General features: G+C 42.0%; 1 protein-coding gene across 3 annotated transcripts in view; it reads left to right on the top strand.

The window, feature by feature from the left end:
- trak1a (trafficking protein, kinesin binding 1a) overlaps positions 1-18,856 on the top strand; it is a 34,442-nt gene that overhangs the window by 1,796 nt on the left and 13,790 nt on the right. The window contains exons 1-2 of one of the 3 annotated variants that reach the window (XM_070834702.1): positions 3,749-3,843; positions 7,164-7,358. In XM_070834702.1, the coding sequence (XP_070690803.1) occupies positions 3,840-3,843; positions 7,164-7,358 (199 nt within the window). In that variant the 5' untranslated portion in view covers positions 3,749-3,839. Of the gene's footprint in view, positions 1-3,748; positions 3,844-7,163; positions 7,359-15,237; positions 15,727-18,856 lie in introns of those variants that run through there. The other 2 variants (XM_070834703.1, XM_070834701.1) reach the window with 2 other exon arrangements.

Genomic DNA, 18,856 nt, shown 5'->3' with positions numbered 1-18,856 from the left:
ACCACTCAGCTGTGGCAGTTGCTGCTTACAAGTGATTTTGGAAAAACCCAGTGAAAGGCCCCCGCTGTCATAACACAGCCCGGGGCTTCAGTGCTATGATATGGATTATTGATTTTAGCTTCTATCTTCAGCACCGTGATTCCAGAGCTTCTTCAGGAGAATCAGCTGCTGAATGTTGTGTCTGTTTGTGAAGTACCTGCACTGTGAGGGGATGCTAACCTGTTTTATGGTCAGCACATTAATGGCCACTTCCTAAAACATGCTGCTCAAGCATGCTTAGGTATGCAGGAGGTGGAGAGAGTAACGGGAACGGTGGATAGTGCTGTCGTTTATCGCAGTCATCCAAGGAGTTTTTGAAGGTTATTAGTTCCAGTTTTGTTGAAACTGTATCAAGTGTCAAGAAGATTTTGCAGGAAATTCATGAGCTTGTCTATTGTTGTTGTACAGTATTATAGTGCAAGCTGTTATTTATCAGTGTTGGAGAACTGAGAATTCATCTTGAGTATTTAAAGATACAAACTTATTTATGATAAAAGCACCCATGTGAAGAAAGAACATTGCATTACAGTCACAGCTTCACTTTTCTCTGGTGCTGAAACTATATTTAGGTGTTTTTTTTACTTATTTCAAATCTTCATGCTGTTTTTTTTTAACCATCGTTTTTAATGTTGTCTATAATAAGGTTTTCTTCTGTAAAGATTTTCATTGAGTAGTGTCAAAGTGTAAAGAAAAAACAAAGCCATGACATTGTATTATTAGTGAGAAATCAGAGCAGTATCATGTTTGTACAGCAACCAACAGTGTTAAACGTGTGTGAAATCTGATGATGAAACGCGCTGTGGCAATATGTACTGTAGTCATGTGTCTTCTACACTGAAGTCATTCAAGGGCAGGTCAGCTGGAGAGGTCGGGTCAGTACTGCCATCTGCTGGTGTGACAGCATTACTAGAACAAACTCGGCTCTCCAAGTTAGATGATATCTGCTATGGTTTAAGTTCTTTCTTTTCTCTTTATTTTCTTCTGTCTCTCTCTCTCTCATCCTTCTCTGTTGGTCACGTCTCTCTGCCAAACTCCCTAGTTGAATACTTCCGCATAGAGAGAGAGAGAGTTTTTGTGTGTGTGTTTAATTTCACTAAATCTAGAGGATGAATGAACACAAAGAGCTGAATAGAGCAGCTCGTTGCCGTGGGGCAGTTCCTGAGCGTGAGGTTAATTCTCCGTGGTTACCATCCAGCAGTGATGTAAAGAGTTGAGTAACTGTGAAATTATGGGATGCTTGGGGAGGAGAGACAGGGATCAGGAACAGACAGAGAGGAGACGGAGGACAGAGAACTTGAGAGAAGTTATGTAAGTGGACAAATGGAGTAGAATCCAAATTGCTGAGTCTGCTTCCTGACTCTGATCCAATCACGGCATGCGAAAACATCCATTGTGCTGCAGCGCGTGGAGCAGAGCTTCTTGTTCACTGTTTGCATTAATGGACACGGAGCCAAGTCACATGAGACTGAAACTGACTGTGGAGGAGTGTCGTCATTTTGTAGGATTTTAAACAAACATGTCCAGCACATAAACTTACAGTGTTGCCATAGATACAGTGTTTTGCTGACAGCAAGGAGACTGACTGGCTGCATACTTGACAGAGGAGGCTGAACCGCATAATTTTGGTTATTGCAGGAAACTTTCTGCATCACCAGCTCATGATCTCATTATTTAATGATCTGAATATATGTGTGTGTATGTGTATATATATATATATGTGTGTGTGTGTATTTGTGACAAGTTAAGGCAGACTGGTTACACCTTCTGTTATTGTGGCTCATTTTTCAGGCTCATGAAAGGGATGCTGTTGGCTTGTGACGTTGCATGTATACATATCTCATGCAGCCACATGTCGGTTCATGTCCATGAAAATGTGCCCTCCCCACATTATGTTCATTGTGTTACAACCCTGCAAAATGTCCAACAACTAAACAGAAACACCAGCTTACAGTTGTATCAGATATGTTCTCAAAAGCCCTGTTCCTCTTGACTCTTGATTGACAAAACCAAAACGTGACCATATCTTGTGCAGTCATAAAGCATTGAAGTCACATGAGCAGTAGCTCTTATTGCTAGCTGTACCACCAGTACTGTTGAACTGACTGTACTGTCTGGCAGTTTGTATTATAATGGTTTGCAGCATGTGCCAATGGACTCTAGATGCTGAACTGACTGCAGCCTGAGCCACAGTAAGGCTGTCAGCTGACTGAAGAGCAAAAGTTTGTGGGACAAACCTTTTGTAATGTTTTGATGACGTAGAAAACAGCGGCCTGTTATGTAAGTGGTGTAATTAATGTATTGGGAAACAGAATGCCTGGCAAATATTAGATGTGAAAAAATGTGGTGTATTCAGATTTATTATAGCTGAAATTCGCATGTACACTCAAACTGGACTTATGCCACCACATTTCCACTCTGACCCCAACGATTAGTGCGAATTCTTTTTAAACAAGATACCATGCTAATCACACACACACACACACACACACATACTGGACTCAGAGATTTACAGGGTTGGTGACATTTGAATACCTTGTTACAGCCTTGGTAGATATTGTGGGCTGCCAGTGATATTTGACCACCTCGGCGTATCCTGTATTTCATGTGCGTACGCACTGTGACCAGCGGCAGCTTTCAACCGTGGCCCCGTCTAATTCAGGACAGAGTTGTGCTATAGCCCCATGAGAACAGCGCTCAAGTATTTTGTTGGATGGCTCAAATTGTGAAACTGGCTCTAAGGCCACTCTTTTGCTACATTAAGTGTCTAGAAAGCTGCGTGCACCTGCTGTTAGTAGAGATACAGTGCTGAATTCAAGCTATTCAAAGTCTATTTTTTCACAAATCAAGTCAATTTAAGTAAAATTGTTTCCAGATAAAATTGGCCCATCAAGTCACCAGGAGTAAATCTAAGCACTATTATTACTAAAATCTGGTATAAACATTTCTAAAATAAAAGCTTTGTATCATTGATCCTGTACTTTGTGCTGCTTTTTCTGTCTAACCTTCCTGTGAAATTCCCTAATCTCTCAAATTAACAGGAAATTTAGTAACTAGTAATTATTAACTGATTAGTGTAGCTAATAGTCTGCTTCTAAGACCTTTTTATACACAAGCTTATGATCAGATTCACTCATATCAGGTGCCATTCAGTGCCAATCACACTGGGATCTGTAGAATTACACGGAAAACCTACTGGGTTTGTTTTTGGCAGTTCTTCTGCTTTGCTTTGCTTGTGTTGTACAGACTGTGATTACTGCAGTAACAGGGCTAAATCTGTTTTATGACCTGTTGCTCTGGCAGTTAGGAATGTTTTACACTTGCATTAAACACATATAGAGGAACCGTCTGCTGGGGCAGCTAGAAAGACAGACAGAAAAACAGTTCATACTGAGAGAGGATAGGAGGAGAGAGATGGTGTTAGTTAGTGCAGCTTGGAGGAAGAACCCAGCTGGGTTTGTTGGCTGTCAGAGTGAGGAAGTGAGGAGGGGGAGAGCAGTGGTGGGGCGTTCCATGTGGCTATCGTCACTGGCATGTCAGGCATGACGAACCAGTTTGGCTTGGGTCTCTTCTGCTCTTCACTCCTCCCTCCTTCCTCTCCTCTCTTACACCCAGTGCCGTCCTCTAAAACTTTTAGCTCCCTCTCTCTTGTTCTTCCTGTCTCTCGCCCTCCCACCACATTTTCTCTCTCTCTCTCTTTCTCTCCCCCGCCGGTGTTATTTCTTGCGACCTTGCCCTCTCTGGTCCAGTGGAAAATGTGATTGGAGGGCAGGAGAGTTGGTGGTTGTCGGGCTTCAGGCACCATGAGTGAGTACACTGTGCACTGCATGGTTTTCTGCCAGCTTTGGCCGTTCTCTAGTCAAGTTAATGACGAGTCTGGCTGACATCTGGATAGCGTTTCTCTCACCGTCTCTATCTCTCTATCTTCCCTTTGTTTGTTTGTCTTTCGCTCTGTCCTCCTGTCTGTCTGTGAATCAGTCAGCTGTTTCCATTGTGTAGCGAAGGGAGTTAACTATTTGTATCAAGTCTGTGTCTGTTGAAGTTTAAATCTCTATCACTTTGCCACAAGTGGCACTATTGTACTGAAACAGTTTACAGGGGGCTGCCATTTAAGAGGCGCTGCACTTGGATTTAAACTTGTCCTTTTCTGTTTAGCAACGTCTCTAAAATCTTATCCACATGACTCTGGAGTGTGACACCAACACCATGTGTGGTGGGTTTGGATCCAGCATATATGCTTGTGTACTCCTCCTCTCCCTGGTGACCTAATTTTGGGTCTCAGTCCAATGATACTACACTTAGTTATACTTACGTGCTATACGTGCAGTGTTGGTATTTGTGTGGGTCACTGGAACCTCTGCTGGATCTTCATGGTTTATTTTATTGCTTTGCCTTCTTTTGACCAAATTCTGCATGTTTTGGATCTGAGTAATTATCGGTGTATTTCTGTAGCCTGCAGAATATTCTTGATTTTGTCACTTGTCTGTCAGTCTTTCTGTATTTCTGACTGTGCAATGAGCAATAAACACACCAACATGTGCAGAGGACAGTCTAACAGTGTCACAGTGGCCTATTCTTACATTTGAACTTGAACTTTCTTGCTCTGGTGTGTACTAGCTAATGTTGGTCTGACCCTGCAGGTTGTGTTCCGTGTGCCAGCTGTCTATATTTACATTTGAATGTTAGACTTGAACTTGCACTTGTCTTGGCCTCGTAACTATTTTGTTCATGGGTCCCAAATTATTCATTGATCCCAAATTGAAAGGTTTTTACGACATGCTCCTTTGATTCAGTACTAAGAAAGAAAAATAAAATGTTACTACTCCCATGGATGGATGGATAGATGGATAGATGGATAGATAGATAGATAGATGGATGGATAGATAGATAGATAGATAGATGTGAAGTTGCATTGCTCATTGCTGTAAAAGGTGTTGTGATATAGTTCGTTGTCTCAAGGGAAATTCTGACAGAGGCTGACAGTAGAAAACACAAGTCAACAACATTTACCAGCAGACAGTCTGTTTACTTTGAACAGTCCTGGTTAACTTTTGTTGCACTTTTTGCAACTTCTTTAGTGACACACTTTCTACTTGACAACTGTGGAAATGATATCCAGCTAAATGAAAACAAGATAATTGAATGTATCCATGCAGGGTCCCTCTATTGATTTGACAAAAAGAGAAAATTGCAAACAGCTATCATCTTTGTTTTACCATATGAACTATACTCATGAACACAAACACACTTTTTGCTGTCTCCATTGACCTTTTGTCAGCACATGCAGCACAGATGGGATTGTGCTATTAATATCCTCATCCATGTCCTATCAGTACTTTTTTTTAGGAGCTGAAGTGCATTGGTCATATTTCATATCAGCACAGAGGAGAAATTTTGTCCTTGTTCTGACCAGAAAGTCGACGCAGAAGCTTTACAGAGACATTTAATTGAAATCTGGTTTATTATCTTTACAATAATATTGATTTAGTCTTGGGGGTAATGGGTTGGGATTTAACGTTTTGTGGTTTTTATGGTTGAGTGGTGACCTTTGGATAACACCAGTTATCCAAGGGTCACCACTGATTCCATGCGTTGTTATACAGTTGAGTAAAAAAGCTCAAACTGATGGAAGATAAATAAAAGAAGGCTGACAGAAGAGCTGCGTACTGTATATTTTGTCTGGTAAAAAGAGTGACAATGTAAAATAAAGATTTAAAGTTAACTAAAGACAATAACAATCTTTTTTTTTTTCCGAATTATTACACTATTCCTCAAAGATGGAACAGATTAGTAAATACTTAACTTAATGGTAAAAAATAATGGTAAGAAACTTAATGATAAAATGCCCCTTTTCCAACGGCTTTGGCAGGAATTGCAATTCAGTGCTCACTCCTGTGTTGAAATCTCATTGGCTGAGCTTGCTGAATGATTCCCCAGCTGGTGTGTGTGTGTGTGTGTGTGTGTGTGTGTGTGTGTGTGTGTGTGTGTGTGTGTGTGTGTGTGTGTGTGTGTGTGTGTGTGTGTGTGTGTGTGTGTGTGTGTGTGTGTGTGTGTGTGTGTGTGTGTGTGTGTGTGTGTGTGTGTGTGTGTGTGTGTGTGTGTGTGTGTGTGTGTGTGTCCCTTTCTGAGCACAGTCAGTCATTCAGTCTGGATTAGCAAACTGTGAGAGACAGCATTGTTAGAGAGACATACATGTAGACAGACAGGGAGAGAGGCCGACAGCAGAGGAGAGAGCGACAGAGCCGGAAATGGAGGGAGACAGAGACACAAAGGATTTTGTTTTTACTGTATGTTAATCCTCATTCTATGTCTAACCAAGAGCTTCTCGGTTCCACATTTCTGGAGAAAAAGTGACTTAAAACCACTAACCTGTGTGTTAGCAGGGAGAATAAGCTAGTCCTAAATGGATGGCCCATTTTAATAGCACACTAAACTGATGTGTGAACAGGGAGGCACATAGCTGAAAGCTTAGGTAAGATTATTTAGTTTTCCACAGCAGCACACAAATGTGGCGCTCTGGTTGACTCAGTGGTTTTCAGAAGAGGGCTGCTGGAGGAGATGAGATACAGGGCGTTTGTAGATCGGTTTAGCTGCCATGGCAAAGATGACTACTAAATGATAAATGATTGCAGGTTTTTTTATTGTTTTATGCAATGGGGAATAATAAAGATTTATTGTTTGATTGCTATATTTAAAATACTGCTTTCATTTGATTAGTTGTGGTTGGGGTTGTAATGTTATACAGCCCCAACTCAAGTATACATTGGATTAATTTATTCAAACACAAATGAACTTGACCTCCAGTTCATTTGCACAGTAGATTCAAGGAGAAGTAGGTTAGTTCCTCATTTTACCACCAGAGGGCTTCCTATGCTTTCAATTTTGATGAACTGAAATGTCTTGTTTGGATGGATCATGACTGAGGAGATGTCCTCCAAGCTGAATTGTCACAGATATCTAGAGGACATTTTGGCACACTGCCTTTCATAAACCTTTATCTCTGCTGGAGACAATATCCCAATATTTGTCCACTGCCAATGGTTGACGCCTTTTTATCCTGACTGTAAAATGTGTTGACGAGAAAAAAGAACAACTAATGTACAGCATCTGTCTTTGTCTCTGTGCAGATGTGTGTAATAGTACTGACTTGCCGGAGCTTGAGATTATCAGCTTATTGGAGGAACAGCTGCCAGTCTACAAGCTGAGGGCCGACACCATCTTCGGCTACGACCAAGATGATTGGCTGCACACGCCACTGGTGGACCCGGACTCTGCTCTTGACCTGACTACTGAACAGATAGAGGAGACCCTCAAATATTTCTGTAAGTCTCATACTGTTGCTTTGGATGATTTGGTGTAAAAATCCAGAGCACGTTTTCTTCTAAATGTGATGTTGGTGTTTGTTGAGGTGAGAATTTGGTTTTCTAATGCAAAAATCTGAAAAATCTGCTTTGTATTACTGCCCCTTTCTCAAATACCATCATCCCCTAAACACACAGGGCTTAGTATTTCAATATGTTCCTGAAACTGTTGTGTAAATACTTGTAATACCAGACACAGACAGAAGTCTAGATTTCTAGATTTAACCTTCAGAAAACTGTCACAGAGACAGAGAGAGAGACAGACAGAGAGAGAGACAGAGACAGAGAGAGAGACAGAGACAGAGGGAGAGAGAGGGAGGGAGACAGAGAGACACACACACATAGAGGGAGACAAGGACAGAGAAAGAGAGAGAGACAAACAGAGAGAGAGAGAGACAGACAGAGAGAGAGAGAGATGGCCATCTGCCCATCAGAGTGAGGGCACGACAGCTGGTCACGGTTGCCACAACAAACATACCTGTCTGTCTCACTCTCTGCTGGTCGATGTTTTGCTTTCTCCTCTCAGCCCTCTGTTGTGTCTCATACACGTGTCTGCACTTATCAAACTAAGAGCTGCTCACAAACACTTGTACAGACATAAAAACACGTGCACACACTGCACACGGCAAACCGAGGGAGCATAAAGTGGGGTTTTTTTTCAGCATCAATAATTGAGTTGTAATTCATGTCTGCTTGAACAGTGACTCATGGTAAAAACAGGTTCTAAAAATAGATTGAGTATGGACTTAACTGAGAACTGTAACTTCACCTTGATGCCCTGTGCTGACATTGTCACTTCGCCCATGACATTCATCACAGCCAGCCAGGCTAAGAGGCTACGACATGCTCATGTTACATAAGCGTGTGAGAAGGAACAGGGAGGTGTTGTGCTAAATATTCAGCATTGATTTTGTGCTTTATTATAAACTGTATTTTCTACTTATTTTTCCCCCTGTAATCCTCATCCCAGCTGGAGGCATATCGCTCCTCCATTATTGCCTCAAACAGATGGCCGGGTATCGACACCCTGAGGGCCATGAAGGAGCTGGGATGGGTCATACTGGTTTCATCTTAGTTATGAATTCATGAGCTGTGTTGAGGTCTAGAGATATGTTCTCTCTGATTAACTGCTGCACATGAACCAAACCACATACAATAGATGTCTATGTAGATGTATGCATGCATTTATAATGCACCTGCTTGTCCTGTCCAACCTTCATAACCTAACCTGGAGCTCCTACTGGTTAAATTGTTTGATAGAACTGTGAATGAACAAGGTCATGTGCACACTGTTACATCACCCAAGTGGGAATTGATTATTTAACACTGACCAATAGAGAGCAACTTCATGTTGTGATGACATCACACCCACATGTCTCACTAAGCGGAGGAGATGCGTTGTCTGAGTGATAAACGTCCCCATAGCCATCTCAGATATTATGTAGCCGGTGATCAGTATTAGGAATCATATGAAATTGTTAATATTTGATGAATATGGATGAAAAAGCTGTGAAAAACATTTTTGAAAACATTTGTTATGTTACATACTTATGTGATACACAGATTATGTCTGTACCAAAAAGTGATCTGTGGGATCTGTGATATGTGTTCTGATTCAGTGGTAACAAATGATGAACTGTAACTGGATCCGTTTCCAGAGGCTGATGCAACCTCACTGCATGACACAAGTAAAATCTGTTTAGTGCCACCTCTTGTTCGGTGGCACTAAACTGTGTCCGTCACTATGCTTGCAGGAGCTGTGTTTTTACATATCGTAAACACACATTATTAAAGCCAACCTGCTCCTGGGAAGCTTCAGTCTGTGAGTCTAACATTAGCCTGATAGCTGTTGGTCTGGTTCTTGTGTTAGCTTCACAGTGCATCATAGCAGTCTCTGTTAGCACTTTCAAGCTGGTTCATGTTGATCATTTTGTCACTAAAATGGATCATTTTACTTGTTCCCTGATACCACATCATTGCTCTGCCCCTCATTCACTGTGCATGTGCTTATGTCATCACACCCCAGCTGAAATGACCAACCCTTGAATAGCTGTTGTGTTACTTAATTTTGGGATATCCACGTCACCTCTGCCAACGCTGCACTGCTTTCCTGCTAGCTGCCTTTACATGCTGTGCTGCTTATCCTCAGGCCTTGGAGTCTGGAGCCCGTTACTATAGCAACCACACAGAAGGACAAAGTAGAGGAGAGGAGAGGGAGATGCTTACATATGAATGGGGCGGGCGGGAGCAAGCCAGTGATTTTGCTCACTCTGATTGGCTATAGGCCTCCTCTAACCCCGCCCACCCGACTGTGTCATGATTATCATCATTTCTGCTGCAAAACCCGTGACTGCTGCTGCCTGCTCTCTCTCCCTCTCTGTATCTGTGTTCATTGAGTCATTGTTAGAGATGTGGCGGTCCATGTGTAGAGCTAGTGCTGTCACTGAGCAGCAGGAGAGGACAGCGGTCAAAACCTGAAAGACTCCGCCAGAGGACAGACTGGCAGTAGCACTGGAAGATGAAATGAGCAGAAGCTATAAATGGATGAGACATTGAGAGGATAGAATCTAGTTTGTTGAAGCTTTGGGGTGACTGAGGAAAACTGATTAACAGAAAGAGGACAGACAGATGGGACAGGTTGACGAAGATGGGAGATTACAACCGATTCATGCTGAATCGGTGAAGAATTAACGATGGATAAAAGGATAAAAGGACAAAGTGACAATGAGTTTTTTTTCTGCTGACAACTGATGACGCAAGTAACGGTTCTGTGGGATGATACGCAGAAATGGCACCAGCACCACAACAAATATGGAGTATAATACGCCGACAGTTTGCTGCTAATGAGTGTGGGACAGAAAGGGCATATGATGAGAATGGGCAGACTGTCACCAATAACGGCTGTGTGCCAGCTGGTAACTGCTAAGCATGCTGGGATAGCAGAACTCGACGCTGACTGACTAACTAACAGGTGATATCAGTAACTGGTAAGACCCCAGTGACAACTGGTTGTCCCCAAGCATGCTGGGACAGTGGATTTGCCAGAGATGTTACAGCTAAGTATGCTGGGACATTGGAAACAATACAGCTGTCTGCCAGAGCAGTGAGGATGAAGAGACGAGGCCAGAGGTTTGTCAAGGCAGACTACTACGAACTGGACTGGTACTATGAAGAGTGTACTGATGGTAAGAGCTGTGTCTGCTGCAGTTTTACTCAGTGACATCTAGTTATTGAAGAGTTGACTCAAAGTACCAACAGCAGTGATGCTACTGGCTAGGTGGTAAGAGGTGGGTTTTATATACAGAAGTACTTTCTGTTGGATAGATTGTGGGAAGATATAGAAACACTATAGGGGGGATGGCTTTGGTGTAACTGCTGTGGCATACTGTGCAAATGCACTGACGGTACCAAAAGACACAAGCTTTCCAGAAACTACACTGACACAAAAAGTGCGCTGTTTGCAGTACAATGCATCAGATCCAGGTCTCAACACGTGTAATGTCTCTATAAAAAAGCTGATACAGAATTAATGGTAGAAAGTACTTACTGGTTTTGGCGATCAAAATATCATACACATGAGAAGTGCTTTGGTAATGCTGTGCGTGTGTGATATAATGTTGTTGGATAACCACTGGCCAGGTTTTATGACATGTCCTCTGCTGACTGAGGTTAAAGTGAAGAGAGGCAGTGGCAAGGATAAGCTGGATTGGTCATTATTAAACAAGGTAGGTGAATAGGTAGACATTCTCTCCTCAACATTATAGAAAAAATGGATTATGCAAGTAAGGTACTTAAACTCAAACAAGATAGAATTGTCCTTCAACTAGCCCGCTAGTAGACTCAGCTTAAACTGATTTCTTTCTACCCAGAGAATGTGACCTTTTGGACTGACACTCTCGACACAAGAACATACGAAGGCAGATGTTACAAAACACAGCAATAATAAACCTGTGACTACCGAAGGCAGCGGCTGATGGATACGCATGGCGTTGTACCAGGTGCTCTGTGGCAGCTGAGTCAGTGTGGCTTCTAAAATAGAGCCACGGAGTAGCTTTTATGACTAGCTGTAGGTGTAAGTGTAGGATGTCGGGCTGGGGATGGTTGTGATTCTTCTTTGTTGGGTGTGAATCAGAATGAGAGGGCTGTCTGTGCCGATGGCAGCTAACCGGTTATCACAGCAGCCTGAAAAAAGAAACTCATACCAGCTGATCTGCAGAGACTCATGGAAATCACAGGTGGGAAGAGAGATGTAATGAATATGTAATGAAAATATAACTGGCAGAGTATCGAAGTGATAACGTAGGTGAATGAAAGGAAGCTAAAGCTTGTTGAGACAAAGTGGAAGCAGTAACATAATATTCATATCAGGGCATTTAGAATTTTTTTTGGAGCAACCTTAACATGTAAACCTAGAAGGGCGCTCACCGCAGAGGTCCACCAGTGAGTCAGATCCAGAGCCACTCCAAACTTTAGTGGGCTCTTTCTCAGTCCATTTTCCCCCCTTGCACCAAGTTTCATGATAAATCAGGCCAGTAGTTTTTCTGCAATCCTGCTCCCACACAGACAACGAGCACTGAAAACATAACGTCCTTGGCGGAGGTAACAAAACAGAAAAATATAAAAGAACAAATCAAGCAAGAAGGAACTAATAAGTATAATGAATAAATGATGGTAGAATTTGCTGCACTGATGTGCACTTATGTAATGTACCCCAGTTTCTTACGACGGCTTGCTGTATTGTCTCACATCAGCTTTGGTATGTAACCTGTGTGGACAGTGATTCTACAGATCTTACACACACACACACACACACACACAGCTAAGACATGTGGAGGACTGATGACACCTGGTCATGTGACACATGTGACTAACAGCAGGTTATATCAGTGGCTGGTTGCTCCAGTGCCTCTTGCTCTTTCCCACTCCTCTCTGTACAGATTATGTTTTGCCATGTTTTGATGTGCCGTGTAATTAATTTGACTCAATGCAGCAATGATTGTTTTCCATTTGGCTGGTGTTTTTTTGTGAATCTGATGGTATTGTATATTGATAGAATTGACTCGTGCATTAAATGTGAAGGTCTGATGCCCTAAGGGAGAGAATATGATCTATTACTGTGGTTATTATTTGGGCTGTACTGTGTATGTGTGTCGGGGAAGCTCTGTAGAAATTCTTACATAACAGCTGAGACAGCTCAGCACCTCCCCAGTGTGAGCTGTGCAGCTTAAACGTCTGCAATATTATTTAACTGTAGCAGCTAACCCAGGTTTGATTTCCAGTCTTTTTAGAGGCAGTTGTTTACTGCTAGACTCTACCAATAGATGTTTCAACTGTGCTTGATGCTGAAATGATCAAATAACCAAATGAGAGGGGACGTGCAGCTTCTTTGTGGAGTGTAGGGGCAGAAATAGAAAGCAGCTGGTTTGGTGTTATTCTGAGATATGCAAGGGAGGGATGTGGAAGTAGGTTGGCTTATATTTAGCCCAATGGTTTGCATGCTGCTCTAAGCCACCCTTGTCGATAGCAGCGTGCCAAATATTCTTTGGCACTTTTAAAAGCCTTCAAAACAAATGACTGCATGGATGGGGGGCAACCAGTACAGAGGCCTGGGGCTCAGAAAGAGGGCAAACTATTCTCCCAGCGGGGACATGACAGCGTGGAGCAGTAGTTCAGAAACAAAAATGGAAAACATGGAGTTTTGTGTCAGCATTTAATTTTAAACGTGGTGTTCGAAAGTGCTGGAAATTACAATTATTTTAACAGCTTAAATTGTATTTTCCTTCCCTATATCATGTGAGTTTAGATTTTAAAGAATAAGTCAAAATTCATCACCGAAGAGTCATTTGATCTTGGAAGTTTAGTTACCGTTCAGAAACCATCTGCTGTGTTTTAGAAACTCAGTGTGCAACTTAATCAGTAAGTGAGACAAATGGTTCCCTGGCTGTTGCTGCTCTGTTGGTGATGTTGCTGTAGTGCCAAAGAAAACAGTGAGCAGGCATGAAGGACACATGTAGGGATGTGACAGTCTAAGCCATGTGGATTTCATGGTTTCCACATGTCTGAAATGGTGTTAGTGTAAACTCTTTGTCCAATTTCGTAATTTTCTTCAAAACTACCATTCAAAGCAGAGACTGAACAGACAAATCAGGTGAACAGGAGGGGGAGGGTGTGTGAAAAGGAAAACTGAGAAACGAGTGGAGTGTAAAGAGTGAATGTGACCAGAAAAGCAATGTGAGAGGGGGAACAGAGCTCAGAGGCACTGAATGGTGTTTGTCCAGTAGTCCTTTGTTGCCTGCAAGATGGCATCCATAGGGCCATTGAGTGAAATTACTCAAGCATGCAGGCATCAATTTTCTAGACCAATTACAGTAATTATAAAACTTGAGCAGTGACTAATGAGCAGAACATTTGGCTGCTTAGATGTAGCTCATATTGATTTATGAAGAATTGGGTCTCAGGTTGTGATACCTCACCTCAAATGGACATGTGATACTGATATACAGTATGTATAGTTATACCATATTTGTTTGATGCCAATCAAACAGATGTTCTGTTTTTTTCCTGCATTTAAAGTTGACAGTAACAGTCTCTTTAAGCCAGTTTTCAGGTTTGTAGTTTGAAGTGCTTTTTCTTAAACTGGATTTAGACCTCAAAGATCAAGTCCCAGTTCTCCTTCACTTTACGTGATTATAAATCACTGAACCTCACTCTACTTGTTTGATTTCAGTCATTTTTCAAGCAGCACGGTTCAGCCAGGTGGCTTGCTCTCGCTGTTTGCATGCAGAAATCCACCACCAGCGCTGTATCATATCTCTCACCTCGTCTGTGCAGTCCACAGAGAGCACAGGGTGCACAGTCAGTTTGCATGGCTGTGTAGTTGTACAGAGATGTGAGCATATTGTCTGAGCCTCTGTAGCACCACGAGCTGCCTCTCTCATGTCTCTCCAGTCCTCATTGTTAATGTTGTTTCATGTTATTATTAAATAGCATCACATTATACAGATTAAGGCAATGTTTTTAGATATTTACATCGTGTACATATTTTACATATTATTCAGATTAAAAAGTAAGTATTGTTTCTTGTGTGCCTCACATTATATTCTTGTTCAGAGTGATTGGAGGGAAAACACGTAAACTGTAATTTCTCCATTATGACTTCACAGTATGGTGCATATTAAAGTTAGCTTTGAATATCAATTTATTCATTTGTTTGCCACCAGATTAAGATTGCTCTCCTATGAATCTCCACTGAATATGTGTAAAAACCTCCACCTATGAAGCTTTCACTGACACTGGCCCCACCCTGGAAACAGGTGCAGGTCTGTTATTGTTCGCTCTGCCCTATTGTCACCATAGAGGCCGAACGGGACTGTACCAATTTACTTTCACGTGAGGGGGGAGGTGGTTGTAAAAGAACTTGCATTCATTGGATTAGAAACCTACCTGAGAAACAGGTGTGTGTGTCTCAGCTCTGGTTTGTTCCTGTCAGTGGCAGCCTGAATGGTTTGAAGGCTTTAAATGCAAAAAGAGATGAGATGGTTTGACAGGTTGAGGATCACAGGGATTAAGATTAACATTACAGATTATTTGAAATGGTCTCATCTGTTGTGTTAAAGCTATTCTAACCTAGTTCAGTGGCCTTAAAAAGTTGTCGGACAGCCTCCTTTTTAAGTGTGTGTTTGTGTGCGCCCCCCACTGTCTGCAGTAAAGTAGAGTAGACCATCCACTCACCAGTCACAGAGGAGACGGGGAGGAGTCAGGTCTGCTTGTCACACAGAACTCCCACAGCGTACAAATGATACACACACTTTTAGAAACTCACTTAGCTCACATTATTTGGTACTTGACATACACACATGCAGACTTTGTCAGTCATGTATAAAAGAGAGACCTACGGCACTGTATGCATTATAGACTACTACTGTCCTCTTTGGAGCAAACGCTTTGTTGGATGTGTACTTTACTCTCACATACAGACACACACAGATTAGGTATTGATTCATAGTTTTAAAACACACACACACCCACAAAGACACACAGTACAGGTAGGAGCCATGGCGTTGCACCTGCAGGCTTTGTGGTTTACTGGTTAGCGTTGGTTCAGAGTGGAGGATGGCGCGACTCATGACTGCTGAGGACGAGCCGGAGTGCTCCAACCAGACAGAGCAGGACGAGGAATACGTTTGTCTACCCAGTCATGGAAGCACAGAGCAGGAGGAGGAAGAGGAGGAAGAGGTGGGAGAGGAGTATGTCTGTCTTCCCAGTTGTGGAAGCACAGATCAAGAAAAGGAAGAAGAGATGGATGAAGAGCAACAAGTTCTGTGTGAAGGTAGTCTGTGGTCTTCTTCGTGCTTAAGGGCGTCATATCTGTTGTGCTCTTCTTTACTCTCACTAGTCTGTGCGCTTGCTTGCTGAGACCTATGTAGTGTTTTTTTTTTTCGCTCTTGATTAATTTGTTCTGAAGTTGCCTGGATTCTTAAGGGGGATACTGGATACCTGTGTAATCTTCTAAATGGCATTTTGTCTCATGTGGGCTGCAGCTTCATCCCACAGGTGTGCTCCCTCCTGTTGGTGTTGTCTCTGCTCTCAGCACAGCGTGGTTCACCTGCCTGCTGATTTGACAAGTTCAAATATTGTCACGGCTCTTTATCCCAGCTGTCACTTTGCACAGTGTTGTGTTAAATGCCACCACTCCACTGTACATTTTAATATTTGTCTGAAAATACACAAAGATTCTCACTTGGCTGTGATATGTAGGTTTTTACCTCGTGTTAAATCACTTTTGGGATCTCCTGAATTTTTCATACAATTTTTTTTAAGACAGCTGAAAGACAGAGGGGCTGATGATGATGCAGGAGGATGTGTACTTTGAGACATGTGTATATAAAGGACAGAGGACTCTTCTGTGATCTGGTCAGCTGAAAATAAACTGCTAAAGTGGGTTTCTACTACAAAGTATGCATGCACTAAAGAGAAATCTCGACTTCGATCTTTGTAGTATGTGATTATGTGTGACGGACTGCATTTGTCACGTCATAAACATGAGGCATAAACATGTTTTTATAGTGGTAATTAACCCATATCTGGTAGAGATATGGTACTCACATTATATTAGGTTTTAAAAGTGTTTGGGGTATTTATTCAAATAACAAGGGATCCTTTCTGTCAGTTGTCCTGGTGTAGTTTGTTGTCATTGAACCTATGTGTTGTCTGTTGCCAAGTAGCAACAGGGAGGGGGCTGATGGAGCCAGATATCCAGACTCCTGCCTCCATCAGCCCCCCTGCTGCAAAGCGGACAGACAGAAAACCAGGAGTCTGCTAACGGGTTCTCACCGAGCTTTAATTACATTCAAGTCTGAGTCACCATATTTATCTACCAAGACAGAACCCATACAATTTTTTTTTAACCTTTGCTGAGACCTAGATTTGTGCTGGTGAATAAGACCTCTCTCCTTCATCCTCCTGGCCCCATAGAGAAAGAAAGAAGGGCAGAGAGTGAGTGAGCGTGTCTGTCTAAAGTTACCTGCTCTCTGTTTAAAATCACCAAGAAAACATTCAGATCACCTTCCAATATTGAGTTACACCTCCTTTTACATAATCCTGGTTACAGTTGCATTCTCTAACATGTGTACACCTTTCCCTTCACTGCCCATTTATAGCTAAGGTGGATTAATAAAGTAAATCTGGAAGTGAATGTTATAGTTTCCTGGTCTCCTTACCTCACTGAAAAAGCAGGAAATCTTAACATTTTTATTCCTTGCCTAGTTGTACAGAATTGAATTTTATTTTTGGTACAGTTGATAAGTAGCAGTTTGCAGATGATCATGGCCACTTTGTTGTTTCTGTGCTGCCTGGTCTGATACGTTTCACCAACTCTGCCTCCTTCGCAGCCCGCTGTCTTCACACAGCGACATGCAGAAGTGAGGGGAAATGTCCACTGACATTGTCAAGGCTCTCTAATGGCTTATAAGCTTAGTTATTTTCAGTTGTACCTTGTTATTGATCCAACTTGGGTGGAGTGTTTCCATGGGAACAAACCAGCATTGGACATAGACAGTATGGCAGGTAAACAAGCTGCACCTTATGCTATCAAGTGTACAATCTCATTTCAGTTAACGGGTATAAGTGGAGCATTTTTTCTCGTGTGTGTGCGCACGTACACAAGTGTTTCCTGGTTATCATCATGCCGGTTTGTTCCTTTGGTAACTCTGTGCCTTAATACTTCACCCAGGAGAGAAGGGTGTGTGTATGTGTTGTCTGTGTATCTGTATCACACTTGTATATGACAGATTTTTATCATCATCTGAATAAGTGGGAACTAACTCATAAGCCTTTTACGACCAAACTGTGTGGACTATGACTATTGAAGGCTATAATTTGCTTTCAGCCATGCTGCCAGCCTAGCTTCATGGTTGGCAGTGTTGGCTGTGCCACCACTGCTCCAGACTGAACACTCCAACAGCTACTGAATGGATTGCCATGAAATTTGACAATCATGGTCCTCAGAGGATAACTTCTCCTGGTGATTTCTCAGAATTTCCTCTTGTGCCACCTTCGGTTAAAATGAGTGGCTCTGAGTGAATTGTCTTTGAGTAGACACTGTAGTTTCCAGGATGAATTTAGTAATATACTCTCAAAACAGTCATTTCTCCAGTACTTTGATTAATGACCAAATTCTTGCAAAACTAAGGAGTTTTGGAGTAATTTGCTGCATGATTAACTAAGATGGTGAACATGGTAAACCTGCGTCTCTCTAGCACATAATAATAATTTTCAATCCAAAGTTGTTGCTTATTTACTCAAACAAAATACCTCTGTGAAGCTGCTCAGGGTCAAATACACTCAACGTTGTCTAGCTAGAAAAGAAAAAAGCTATTTAATAATGGATGATAATGCTGGGAAATATCCTTAATTAAAGCATGGTCATCTGAGGTCCTGTGTCCATGTTTCCAGCGGCCATACAGCAAACGGCCTGTGATGTGCACAGATATTAAAATTTGTCATTTGCATTGGCCGACTCTGTTTTGCATTCTGGGAGGCCTCTGAGTCAGCTCTGTTGTGAATGTGCCTGATATGACATTTGTCCTTCTAAAGCAGAGTAAAGGATTATTTCTGTGGAAACTGGAATAGTTAAATTATTGTGTTGTAATGGTGTGTATTACATTATCTCACTATGGCCCTGGTACTCCATTACATCTCCAGACAAGGTAACATCACACCTTCTCTTGACAACCGACTCCATGTTAAAAAAAACAAGACTGTTCATGAATAAATGTCCTCATATTCTGAACCATCCACTCCAAGTCACTTTTATCTACACTCATGGGAATGTGACTTCAGGAAAACTCGAATAAATTTCCAATGAACCAAAGACCACAATCAAAGTCAATGCTGGAAAACAGCTGCTGTCAAGGAGAAGAAAGTAGTTTTGTTGCTTTGCCCCAGACAGGGTTTTATTC

This window comes from Pempheris klunzingeri, chromosome 8, assembly GCF_042242105.1.
Source record: "Pempheris klunzingeri isolate RE-2024b chromosome 8, fPemKlu1.hap1, whole genome shotgun sequence".
Lineage (NCBI taxonomy): Eukaryota > Metazoa > Chordata > Actinopteri > Acropomatiformes > Pempheridae > Pempheris > Pempheris klunzingeri.
This window is presented reverse-complemented; position numbering and strand designations above follow the sequence as displayed.